The following is a 13,820-nucleotide window of genomic DNA, read 5'->3' as shown; positions in this document are numbered from 1 at the left end:
AAGTCTTCATACCCTTAATAAAAGGAATTCTGGCTTTACAAAGTCAAGTAAATACATGGTGTCCGGGGCCCGCAGCCAATCTGCTACTGACCTACAGGAAAAAAAAAATAGAAAATGATCATTAAGAACAAACATTTTAGGCTTGCCACAAAGAAAGTAAATACTTAAAAGGGTAAGATTACAGTCACTCATACATACAATTCCATAATAATAATAAAATAAAATTAAAAAAAAGCTGTAGGCTTTTATTGTATGGGCTACATTGTCTGATATTTTATTTGTATTATTATTATTATTTCTAATATACTTCTACCACATATAAAATAAAGACTCAGTGTCCCTAAAAGGGGCCAAAAAACCTTGAGTATAATCACCATTTCCCCAGCAATGAAAAACAGAAAGGTATGCTACATGAAATAGTAAAAGATGCCAGCGCTAGACTGCAGACAGTAGTTAGAGGTTAATATACTGTATGTCTGACACGTCATGTTATCATATCATAAAAACATGAATGTTAGTATCTTGCGCTCATAAATGTTTAAGTGCACAGAAGATGTTCAGGTCACCATTTTTATCTTAATGGCAAAAAATCAAATACAGCCAAAAGTAGTTTCAATCCCCCTCCCCCCACAGGAACAAATGGCACCTGTCTGCCCAGAGATACCTGGTCTGTGAATACCTACAGAAATCTAAATCACTGAAGAAAATTAGGAAAGCAGTTACCTTGTGTGCAATGTGCTATAATGACCTGTTAAATAGTACTAAATAATACTAAATTGTTAACAAACCACGAAAGGCCCAAACAAATCATTAGAAGAAATAGGGGGGCATGAGAAATTGAGATCTAGTTCAGGTTCGGAAACCTGACATGCTTTTGTTAGGTAGTCTATAGGAACATACTGTATATGTGCAATAAAGGTAATATAGTAACCCTTCATCTGAGTCTGTCTTTCGTCACCTCAAGTATAAGCACACACACAATCGAAGTTGAGACGCGGTTCTATGTTTTTTTGGTTCAACCTGCGGGCTGAACAAAAACAATAGAACAGATCCCTCCATCAATGCTTAAGAGCATTGATGGAGGAATCCCCCGCTGTTTCCTTCTATTCTGACAGCGCCTGCTGGTAGAATATCCGAAGGAGCTAGCAGCTCCTAGCTCCATTTGGCTGAGAATTTTCCAACTGGCTCCTTCGATCAGATGATTGGGGGATGCCGAACGGAAGGGTGCTGAAGGGAAGTGGTAACCACGCAGGGATTTTTGGCCAATTCATCAAGAACCAGATGAAATTTGAAGCGTGTATACCCAGCTTTACAATACAGGTCAATGATCTATGGTGACATATGCTCTCTGCATCTCGACGTTTACCAGTTTTAGAAATGTGTCACAACCTGCTGTCATACAGGATTATTTAGACCCGATATCACTTTCTCTAATAACATTCTGTACTGTTGAAAACAAATGTCATTGTACTCCTCTGCATTACCTGTTGTTGGTTTTCAAGTAGATCATAGCTAATGCCAGGGTAGCTCCAGGGCATGTGACATCCACATTAATAGTGTCTCCTTCCTGAGAAAAAATGAAATATGAAAAAGACCGACGTGCTGGTACTGTTTAACCAAGGTGTTGTCATTCAGCACATATGCTCACTTTTGGCTGCACTTAAATCAGCAATGTTTGCGCTAGGAAAACTCACTGGATTACATTTCGCTCAAGGTAATCACAGATATAAGGTGATTATCTCTCAGAGTGGCTGATTTCAGAGAAACAGGGCAATGATCTAATTTATAGTATAATGGAACCACCTGACAGCTTAAAGGTGGCCATACACTTTACAACCCTCGCAAGACTTTTGTCTTGCAAGGGTTGTAAAGTACTTAAAAAAACGTACGATCTGCCTATCTGGGACAGGCAGATCGTACTTGCGATTATCGCAAGCCCGCCCCCCTGAGGGGCGGGCTTACGATGACTGCAATGAGGGGCGGGCTTACGATGACTGCAAATGGGCAGTGTGCGCGTGCTTCCAATTATAACAAAAGTTGGAAGCATCCAACGTGGATGCTTCCAATTATAACAAAAGTACTCTGTTAGTGGTCAATTTCCCTTTAATTCTCATTGCATCTTCCAGAAATCTGCACAAAGCAAGAAATCAACTTATAGGCAGCTTTCTAAATAAATGACGCAACCTCAACAATGTGCATACCTGGGAACATGCCGGAAAATACCCAACAATGCCAGAATTTTCTCAGCATTGTCAGCAATTCTTACTATTTTTCAGTAATAATGATGAAGTGCTGCTCCCCCTTCACATTTTTCATTATAGAAACTTAATCTATGCAAATAACTGTTGGTATTATTTGAGGTGTTATTGGATAGTGATTTGTATTTCATTTTAAACTCCAGACCTATCCTTTAAAGTGACACTAAACTCAGAAGTTAAACCTTAAAAATGCATTCAAGTACCGGAACTATTAACAAAAATGTATCTTATGTGTATCACTCGACTGTAGATCCTCAAATCATCTCTGAACTGGTGCTGACACTGTCCTTCCTTCTGGAGGGTAGCTACTTTTGTTCCCCATGGTCCCTGTGCGTGTTGTAAAGTAGCCACCACTCCAAGCTCAGTCCCGTGATTGACTACAATCTCACATTTCGTTTACTAATTTGTATTGAGATTGTAGCCCATCACGGGAGTGATCTTGGGTGGCTACTTTTCAACACAAACAGGGACCATGGGGAACAAAAGTAGCTACCCTCCAGAAGGAAGGACAGTGTCAGCACCAATTCAAAGATGATTTGAGGATGTGTGATACACAAATAAGATACATTGTTGTTAATAGTTAAGGTACTTTAATGTATGTTTAAGGTTTAATTCTTAAGTTTAGTGCCCCTTTAAGTCCCTCACACTTTTAAAGCTTACTGTGGCCACACCCACCATTTGGCACAGCACTTCCCACTCACTGCTCCACCCACATTCTCAGGAATTATGATTTATAAAAATTCCCAGGTATGTAAATGTACTTAGTTTTCTGGCAGTGGGAGTTTAATTTTTGATTACATATTTGCAAAGAGTTATACACATCTAAAGAAATGCTGGGGTGCAGCCATTCTATTTACAAAATTGGGACATTCCTTTCAACCTGTCACTCACTAATGCTTATTTACCTTAATCTGATAACTAGGGGATTTGTGCTTTTCCCTGCTGACACCCACGTGTGATCGCTTATGTCCACCAACCATATACTGGTAGAGCTGCTCTGGAACATTCAGGTCAGACATGCCAATCAAATTACTTCCGTGCTGGAAGTAAAAAAAAATTTAAAAAAACATGAAATGTACAGTCAAACAGTAATATGGCAACAACTATATAATATTTTATCTGTCAAGTTATTCAATATCTGACTGTACTTACCCCAAGGCACACCATGCCCAAAGCTAAGCCTGCTGCCAGGGAATAGGATTCTCTGTCTGTGCAGTACTCCATTTCAGGCCCTGGGGGACGACCTAGAAAAAAAAAAAGGTAATACAAATTTGTTGTCTCAATGCTAGTTTGATTCCATATTGCAAATTAGACAAAAATCTGGGTTCACAAGGCCAAGATGCATTTTAATTAGCGAGTAGTATAGTAATTTTACCCAGCGAGCGTAGAGAATTCTATCTTATTTATATTCATGGTCCCCGTCTCTTAACAGATCTTATCAATTATTCATTTAACACACAGGTTAGAAAAGAAAGTAAAAGTAAAAGACTGAGTCACAAAGTAGTCTGTAGCAGTGAGTCACAAAGTAGTCTGTAGCAGTCTTGCAGCCAAGTATAAGTATGTGTGATACGCAAAAAGATGAATTGAAAGATCTTCCACTGCAGAAAAACAACATCCATCAAACGAGTTCTGTTTCTTATTCCCAAATGTTCTCGAACTATGTGCCATACTGAGAGGAAGATAAATACCCATCGGCAACTACTTTGCTCCTCCAGTCCTCTATATAGTGGAGAGAAGGTTTGGCGAAGGTTTTCAAAGCAGTTGGAAACGTTTGCCATAGCTAATGTCTCCACACACAGAGGCACTCATCACCCACACTACTCCACAGCAGTACAAAAATAATTTAATTGCACAAGAAATTGAGAGCAATGTCTGTTTATGACCAAACAAGTCTTAACCAGAAATATCCACAACACTAGTAAGCAGATCTTGCCTATGTAATGAGGGAATATGTAGGACAGAGTTTATGACGCCTATTATAAAACTCCTCACTTGAGTCCTGGAGGATATAGATAGCCACAAGCAGCAAAGTTAAACAGAATGAAATTCTGTCTGTGGCGGGAGGGAGTCAATTCTGGGTGTCTGTTGGTCAGAAGGCCTGCACTTTAATTTGTTATGTTGCATGCTCAGGCTTGCTTTGTTGAATACACGAGTAAAGACCAGCTGATTGCTTCAGTGTTGACTGTATTGCTAAAAATCATTCTATTTACAAACTAGATAGAAACAATACATCAGAATATTAACACACAATAAGGAATTTATTACGCAGATTTTCAAATAATAAAAATGACTATTGCTTGATTTACATCATGTGTTAGCTTCCTAGCAAGTATTCATGCCATGTGTTTTATCCATATAGGAGGTCATGGTTTACCTATTTCAGCAAGCAGAACTTCAGCAATGTGTCTGTGCGCCGTTCCCTGGTACACCAGTCCAATGCCAATCACAGCTGCCACCTGCACATTATGAGGCACATCCAGCTCTGTAGAGGTAGGAGGTAATAGAGCTGGGATGTGGATACTTAAGAGTCGTGTGGTGGAAATATCCATTGTACCGAGCTTTGCAGCTGACACACCAAGCAGTAGGCCAATGCTTGTCATCTCATGACCCTAGCAGAACGAATTGAGAGAATAAAAAGGCAAATACCAGAGAAGTCACATTACATATCAGAAGCATTGCACAGAGGAAACAGCCTGAAAATGTCAATGATTTTATTCAGCTGCATAGAGCAAAAGTGTGTTTATCTGCATGCTAGTAAGTTTCATTTGATCAATGACAAAAGGCACAACCTAGGAGCTTGCATACAACCAAGTTTCAAAAATTCATCACTAAGAACATGTCGCATCCAAGGTACCCCATTACGGGAACATTGTGTGATAAATGTGATCAAAAAGTTGACCTTACTAATTAAAAAACTGTTGCTTAGTGAGGCTGGCTTCCCACTTGTGTGTTGTGGTAACACCCATTAAAACATGTTTTTACCACAATTATTGCAACTATTCGCTTTGCAGCGGCATTTATTTCAATTACCCCCCCAATGTACACAGAGTAGCTGCCAACATACCTGTGCTACAGTGCACCACAACACATACTATGTGGTGCTAGGAGTTGCCAAAAATCCTATAGGTGTGGTTTTTGGTGTGTTACGGTGCACTGCTTGCCCATTCAAAATAATGGGCTGCCTTAATACAGCATGCTTTAGTGCACAAAATAGTGTTCACGCACACACAGATGAGAAGGGGGCCTTCAATTTCATATTTAAGGGGGGGGTGGTTGTTTTTCCTTAGCACACCGAGATCTACTGTATGTCACAGTGGTCAAATAGTGAGAGTGAATCTCAATAATGGGGACACAGCAATATAAAACAGACAGGAGTTGTAAACCCTCAGCACTATGTTTAAAAAAAAAAAAAGTAGCTTCCGATACACTTTAATAAGAAGCAAGATTGTTCCTACAGCTAAACCTCCCACATCGCAATGATCAAAAAGTAGGGTTTAGACACAACACAATGCCTTAATATACTTTACACAGGTTCTGCAGAATTCCATAAACTTTGCATATAGCCTGACACTGCAAAACACATTGGATTAGCCTATCCCATTGTTATCAAGAAAAAAGGCTTTGACTACTCCTACTAATACTTAAATGAACCCGTAACGCAGTTTTGTGTAATAAAGTCGGTTTTACATTAATTTTGAACGATTGATCAGTGGCGAGTCAAACCTTTCTATTTTACAAGAAGAAATTGCTCCCCAAAATAAACAAATATTAAATTGTTGCATATATATGGTTATATATTCCTTTTTACAGACTGGTGTCATGTACCATTAATGTCTAGTGGTGTTTAAAGTCTGGTACACATGTTTACTTTTTTTGTTCAACCTAACGAAAAAAATTAGAACAGATTCCTCCATCAAGGGTTACAAGCGTTGATGGACGAATCCCCCACTGATTGCATTGTATTCTGCCAGCTCCATTCTGCTGAGAATTTTCCAACTGCTCCTTAGATCAGCTGATCCAGGGATGCTGGGCAGAAGGGTGCCTACTCAGCAACAAGCCAGGGCTCCGAACAGGATTTTATAGCCAGGGGGTGTAAGACCACCCCCTGGTTACCGGGGCAACCAGGCGGCTTTCCTCCCTGGGAACCAATGGCAGGCGAGAGTGGTGGAATGTGCGTGCTGGGAACCTCCCCCAGCAAGGCCCACACCTGATAGTCCTATTAGGCGCAGGCATGCACAGCCTGTGTACCGCGCGCGTCCGCTGCGTACCTGCAACCCCAGCGCCAGGAGTTCTGCCAGGCTGGAGGAGACCCCGTGCCTTGCACCGTACACACGTTGGCCCCGAGGAGAGGTAACATCCCTGGTTTCCTGACATGAACAAAACTGTATACAGTATTGTTATTCCTTACTTACAGCAAACTTGCCATAGGAGAAATATGGGGACTACTACTGCTGATCTGGCTGTAATCACTGTCAGAGGTTCCTATTTGCGTACTTTTTAGGGCCGGTGATAACGTATTTAAGCAAGAGGATCAGCATGACTACCAAGTAACAAGCATTTGCAGCAATCAACTCCTCAGAGTGATCTTATGATAGCTTTCTATTAAATTCCAACTATGGGATGAAAAAAAAACCCCTTGCAGTGCAAGGGTTAAATGGCATATTAACTCTAGGGGGTGGCATAATCATGGATTACTAACCATTGTATTAAATTGTATCATTTACCTTAGTTAAATAATCATGAATGTTCAATGTTGCCAGTTTGGTGAGGTGCCCATTGAGACCCAAAGCCATGAGAAAGCCAGCATACTCGTTGGCCAGCTCAGCATTCTTTGGCTTGTTGTACACAATCCAAGCAGAGTCTATCTGAGAAGCTGGAGCAATTTTCAGACCAGCAGCCACCCCATTGTGGAAGCTGGCCCAACATGCCATGTTTGGTGGGACGTCAATGTTTCCACTGTTGAGATCCACAGTTGTGTTTCTGGGTGGAGCTCGTCCTGCAAATTAAATTGAGTCACGTTTCAGTAATTTTATCATTAAAAAGAATCGTCTTAAAATGATGGTAATTATGATTCAGAAAAGATATAAATAGGCACAAACTGAGATACAAGTCAGAGCAAAAATCAAACATTCCTAATTTTTCCCTTATGTATTTCTTTATTTGACTATTCTATGTAGGAAAAAGGCAGGCCTACCTGTGAGGTTCAGTTTAGGAATAGGTAGTGGTTCTGTAGGGACTGGGTGATGGGAAAACAACGTAAACATCCCTCTACCCACTGGCAAGGCCATGGTCCTCTGACACAGCTGTAATAACCTGCAACAACAGTTAGCATATAATATTTATCTTTCCAAAGAAAATATCAGCAACTGGGAAAAAAACATGCCATAAACATTTAATCCTAAATCAGTAAAAATATCAGGATTCTTACTAAAGCCATCTTTGGGTGGAGTAAATGACATGGGGTTTTTCAAGCATGGTTGGCATATTACCAAGCTTTATTTAATCGAAGAATTGTAAAAGTGATCACAAGCTGTATGCCACAACACCAGCAACTGGATTTAGCAGTTTGGGAAGTCAAACAGCAATAAGCTGGTCTTTGATTAGGTCCTATACATTTCAGCACATCGCTAACATTTTCAGGTTATTCAATAACTCCTTAAAGCGGATCTTCAACCTCTCTCACTAAAATCATTTAAGCATGCAGCTCTGCTGATATGAAATCAAGTTACAATAATTAAACAGACATTTTTTGTACTTTTACTTACAATTACTGTCTTTCCACTTCCTGGTGGAGTACGGCACTGGTGATGTAGCCCCGGCCTCACAGATGCATCCTGGGAAGGCTACATCACCAGTGCCATCCTGGGAATCTCATCTGTTAGAGATGAACATTTCAAGTAGCTCTACTGATTAAAAGTGCTTTTTTCCTACGCATTGTAGAATCCTTTAGTCGAAAAGTTAATTGGGGAATACAGCAGACCTTTGGGCAGGGCTTATACCCTAATGGCTGGCTGTATCCATCAATGATTCTAAGCAAAAAAAAAGTAAATGCTTCCTCATTTAAACCTCATATAAAATGATATGAACACTCTAAACAGGAAAACAGATGGCAGTATACAATACAGAAAGTATGGTTATGGTTACCTGTTCTCTTTTTCCTCTAAGTACTCATGGTCACTAACTTCTGGCATCTGAACAACATTCACACGTACAGGATGGGAACTTTGTAAAAGCCTGCGTACTTCCTGCACACGCAAATCTTCACTCCATATCAATGACATTACTTCCTGGTTTAAGTCATTCATTCCATCGTCTTCCTCTTCACCCTCTCCTGCAGGGGGAACCTCTGCAGATGGTACTTGGCCTGTTGACTGTAAAATGAAAAGAAGAAATAAGTGTGAAACAAAGTAAAGGCCGTGTGCATTTTCCATGTGCATGGGAGGTGGCACATTGACAGAATTCACTAAGAATATTTCTCAAAATCAATGTCAATTTCTTCAATGTCAAAAAAGCAAAGCGTGAAACAATGTTTCTCCTTATATCTGGTATTTTTCGCAGTACTATATGATGTATCAAGGGATTATATCAAACAGTGGCCACTTTATAAAGTTACTTCTATCTGGCACTGGGTAGAACACCCCTTTTTGCCTTCAGGAGCCTAATCTCCTTGCAGCAAGCATACAAGATGCTGGAAATGTCAATTAAAATTAGATATCATTGTACAGTTCATGCAATCTGCCAATCAAACATTTAAATTATGAGAACTTGGTTTCACCTAATTCCAAAATATTTCTACCATATTCTATCCCTGTGTGCAAATCCTAACCGCTAATGTTGGTGATTCTATGCCTACCACAACTTAACTTTTCTATTTTTAGCCAACTATTTTTTTCCCCCTTTGGTCAAGTGGAAACTGCTGTGACTTATCTTCAAAGTTCAATAAATTGGTTAACTAAGTTAAAACTAGGGTACCCTGGTACTACACCAGTACCATGTGAGCTAAGCTCAAGTAACCACTGAGTGAGGCCTTGTTCACACCAAATGCAGACCAGATCCGGTCAGGTTTCTGCACAAGCAGTGTAGTGGGTTGTGCCGCGTTTTAGACGCGTTTTTGGATGCGTTTTTTATGCGTTTAGGGCCGGTTTTGGTAAAAAAAAAAATAATACTTTTTTTTTTAAAGTTTAACATGGACTTTCAGGCACTTGCATGCGTTTTTGATGCGTTTTTGATGCGTTCCAGACCAGATCCAGAGCAGGTAAAATAGGGCTTGCCGCATTTTTTTCATCCGGTCTGGATCTGGTCTGGATCCGCACGCTGCAATGTGAACTGGAGGTCAAAATACCATAGGAATAAATTGGACGCAGTTTTGATCCGGTCTGCACCTGCTCTGGTTCGGATCTGCTCCGCGCTTGGTGTGAACAAGCCCTAAAAGTGTTTACTGAACCCTGTGAAGTGTCGTGTGTACATTACATTTCATAAAACAAAAAACCATGAAGTAAAACAAAAAAAAGTATAAACAAATATTGTAAAATAAGCCATTAACCATTTCTAGTAAGGAAAAAAAAATCACTTAGCATGGTAAATGTGCTTCCTCAGTTACTACTCACAGATTTGGTCTGAGGAAGGTTTCCTTCACAGGCTTGTTTGGAGAGGTCTTGACGTCCAATGAGAACGCAGACTGACTCTGGCCAGTCAGAAGCAGGATGTTGCCGGCACTGGTATATTGCATGTCTAATAGGAAGAGCAACTCCAAAAGGTAGAGATTCTAAATCTTGTAAAGAAAATCCTTAAAGACAAGGGAAACAAATGCATTATAAGCAATACTCCTGACTAAATGAGTTTTATACAAAAATTCTTCTGTATAATCATACAATACAAGACAGTTTTAGTCTTGCAATCACAGACATTGAGGGCGGTAAGAGAAACAGTGTATTGCACCATTTACTTTCTCATTTTAGACATTTCATTCAATTCTAAAGTCACAACGCAGTGCAATATGGCATAACCGCATTGCTCCATGTTGCACTAAAAAAAACAAAACAACTGCACGCTGTACTTTTTTTTTACAACGCAATGCGGTAGAGTGAACTGAGACGCTTGAAAACAAGGCTATTGCCTTGCCTTGTCTCTGTATTGGGGCTGCACTGTCAACGCATCTGGTGTCAATCGGTCCTAAAGGTTTGGTGAGGTTGTTCAAAAGGAATCAAAAATCCCTCTCCAAAACATGTACATGTACTACATCAAACGCAGAAAAGCAAGACTTTATATATATCTATCTATGTATATATATATATATATATAGTGAAGGGCATAGAGCGAATTGAGGCTACCTTCTCATGAACATGACATCAGTTTACAAAATAGGAGACTCTGCTGAGTGTAAGACACAGCTGGTAGTCATGTTTTTTCTAGAATATCGCAAAAAGAAAACCTGTTGTGTTTCACTTGTACATAGTTTCTGCTATTGCCATTACACTGCTAGGTGTTGCATTGTATATTATTAATGTTGTGGTATACACCTGGCATCAAGTGGTACATTAGCACTACTAAAACTTGTTTTTGTGTGTCTATTTGGTATCTCCCTTTGTGCTCCCCTGCTGTTTAGATTCAGTTGGTATAGTGTTAGATAGGCCCTTCCTTCTCCTTCCATGTTCCATCACCTTAGTGCTAGCCTTCATCATAGACACTAAGCTAGGTGGCTCATTGCCTTTTTACACTTTAAAAGGCCAGTAGATATCCTCTGTAAAACACTAAGAATTAAAATGGTGTTGAATTCAACTTCTGTTTCTCACTGTAGAGTTAAGTTGACTGCGGAATGTGCTGATTCAGCAGATGACCATACTGGCCAGCTATATTGAGATCAAAAGCAGGCATGTCTCTGCATTAAGTGGCACTATAAACAAAATTGTTACCGTATACAGTTGTATAGTTGTTATTAAAGGATACATGTATGCAACCACTTCTTTATACGTCTGTTAGACTATGTGACCTTGCTGAAGTTATTTAGCAAAATGGTTATGCCAAGCATTTTTCACTTATTTATAATGGCCACATGAAATCTAAAATACATACATTTACCCTACCTGAGAATCACTATAACTAAAACCACCTATCATTAGGGAAAACATGGGGAAGCAGAACAACATAAAAACATACCTATGTTACTCATCCAAACAACCAGCTTTTCAGAAAGATCAGAAACCACTGGGTTCAGTTTTAAACTACACCTGAAAAAAATATATAAAAAGGGAAGCAAAAATGAGTGACTCCAAATTATAATCAATAGGAATAATGTGTACTTGACATTATTTTTCATACCTTCTGACATCTTCCTGCTGCTTTCTGTGTCCTAGAAATAGAAAAGTCAAAAAAGCATATTAGGGATGAGGTCAAACATACTAGGGCTTACAGCCCAAACCAGCCAAAACATACCCCTCAGAAAATATTTTAGCTTTAGATAGTGGAGGGAAGATATAGATTCTCATCAGGTAATACATCCTTTTTGTGTTCCCAGTAAAAAAGAGAGTTCCTCTAACTGTATGCAATACCTGTCTCCTAAACAAGAAGTGAAGGGGGTGCAGGGGAATATACTTCATGGGGACACAGACAACTATAAAATGCGGACATGTCCCCTACTCCCTGTTCTATAAATAAACAGGAAATCCCACTAAATGGGGACACACATATGTGACATTGGTTCTAACCCTTTAACACTGCAAAACTAAAAAAAAAAAAAAATAACGAAAATCTTTATGAAACTATTTAAAATTTACATATTACAATATTAACTGCAATCGAGGGTTTCCCTTGTGGTGAGTCATGTGGCCCATGCTTCAACGCTGGTCACGTGCTATGTGTGCTGATGGGGAGGATCACTGTTCAGACACAACTGCTGATAGGCTGGCTCTTCCTGAGCGTCAATGCCAAAAGCCCATTCAGCAGAGAACCAATGCTGAGGGAGTTACGAGTGGTCATGTGACTCTAAACCTGGCCACACCCCTATAGATTTTCTATGGTCAGATTGAAAAAGTGCAACAGATTCCTCCATCTACCCTAAACTGTGTGGATGGCGGAATCTCCCTCTGGGCCAAGCTTCAGTATCTAGCTGGTTGGCACAGTTGGCTCTCAATATACCTGAACAATGCCTGCATCCAATCAGATTGTTCAGGTATTTTGACAGCGAGCGGGGCCGACTAGCAAGCTATCCACACGGTTTAGCGTAGATGGAGGAATCTGTTGCACTTTTACCATCTGACTATAGAAAGTCTGCAGGTGTAAGGCCAGCTTAGCCCACAAATGAAACCTTGATTTTAGTTATTACAGTGACAGGTGATTGTCTGATTAGATTTATAAGCATTTTCTTAAATGTATAAATGTTAAAGCCACCACTTAGTTTTGAGTATAGTCATGGTTTGAATACAAAAACAGTTTGTTTACCTGCTGTTATTTTGGAAAGGTATTTTGAGGACTCATCTGATATGGCATTCTCATCCCCACGTATGTACAAAGCAACACTCTGTAATAAAGCATAAAATGCACCTAAATATACACGTGTAAACCACATAAGAGTTCAAAAAGATATGTCAAAGAAGCCAAAAGGTAAAGCATAGCTTCAGAAAAATAACAGGTGGCATTTAAATCAGGTATGACCGGTTTAGTTTTTTACATATAGTTGGCAAGAGTGCCTGAACTTATGATATTACTCTTCAGTAATCCTAATTATAGCAAAACACAGGAGAGGGGAGGCAGCATTAGAAGCCAATCAGGGTTCTACTGCATTGCAAATTGGTATATATCTAATACCGGAAGCTTCAGACTGAAGGAAATTGGAGAGATGACCTCAATGGGTTGCAACTGGTCCAGTCACATTCTGGGCAGGTCAACTGAATATATGCTATATGGCAGAGGTGTCTCAGGAAGTACAGGGCCTGGCTATGCTGCCTGACAGGGTTTCTGGTACAGTTTTCTGAATTGTCACTATGGGTCATAGTAAAATTAGGGGGTTGAAGCGCAAGAGGGCCTTGGTGTATTACATGGCAGGGGTGTGGAATTCCTATCGCCCGATGCCCGGGACATGCAGTTTTGGGCGCCGGGCGAGTAGTTATTTTTTACATTTAGCAATGCTCCGGACAAGCAGAGCTAAATGTACAGCGTGGGGCCGCTGCTCGTTTTTATACAAGTGATCTAATTAGATCACTTGTATGAAAGGATCGGCGGCTATTGTGTCCGGTCACCGCCGCCGTGACCACAGCACACGAGCTCACCATAGAGTCCGAAGAGCAGATGAAGAACGGACGTTCTTCGTCTGCTCTGTGTAATCACTGAGACCGTGGCGCTGTGATCACAGCGCCACCTGTCTCAGCCATCAGGAACTGCACAGAACATCAGTTCTGTGTTGGAGGGTTCCATAGAGAGAACCTGTCACCTCCAAACTTATCACATAGGAGTTTTTAAGCCCTGTGTGATAGGAATAAAATTAAGTGGGAGAAAAAAATAATAAATAAATAAAAAAAGTTATAAAAATAATAAAATATATAAAAACAAAAGTGATAAAGTAAAAAA

The 13,820-nt window shown here is 40.0% G+C and overlaps 1 protein-coding gene across 1 annotated transcript in view; it reads right to left on the bottom strand.

The window, feature by feature from the left end:
- ANAPC1 (anaphase promoting complex subunit 1) overlaps nucleotides 1-13,820 on the bottom strand; it is an 84,899-nt gene that overhangs the window by 36,072 nt on the left and 35,007 nt on the right. Inside the window, exons 22-33 of the mRNA XM_018573184.1 lie at nucleotides 12,696-12,774; nucleotides 11,577-11,607; nucleotides 11,415-11,485; nucleotides 9,862-10,044; nucleotides 8,403-8,616; nucleotides 7,453-7,571; nucleotides 6,983-7,254; nucleotides 4,633-4,867; nucleotides 3,411-3,502; nucleotides 3,164-3,298; nucleotides 1,485-1,567; nucleotides 13-91 (exon numbers count right to left, since the gene is read on the bottom strand). Of these exons, the coding sequence (XP_018428686.1) occupies nucleotides 13-91; nucleotides 1,485-1,567; nucleotides 3,164-3,298; nucleotides 3,411-3,502; nucleotides 4,633-4,867; nucleotides 6,983-7,254; nucleotides 7,453-7,571; nucleotides 8,403-8,616; nucleotides 9,862-10,044; nucleotides 11,415-11,485; nucleotides 11,577-11,607; nucleotides 12,696-12,774 (1,593 nt within the window). The remainder of the gene's footprint in view (nucleotides 1-12; nucleotides 92-1,484; nucleotides 1,568-3,163; nucleotides 3,299-3,410; nucleotides 3,503-4,632; nucleotides 4,868-6,982; nucleotides 7,255-7,452; nucleotides 7,572-8,402; nucleotides 8,617-9,861; nucleotides 10,045-11,414; nucleotides 11,486-11,576; nucleotides 11,608-12,695; nucleotides 12,775-13,820) is intronic.

Source organism: Nanorana parkeri, unplaced genomic scaffold, assembly GCF_000935625.1.
Source record: "Nanorana parkeri isolate BGI_ZX_2015 unplaced genomic scaffold, ASM93562v1 scaffold46, whole genome shotgun sequence".
NCBI classification, from domain to species: domain Eukaryota; kingdom Metazoa; phylum Chordata; class Amphibia; order Anura; family Dicroglossidae; genus Nanorana; species Nanorana parkeri.
This window is presented reverse-complemented; position numbering and strand designations above follow the sequence as displayed.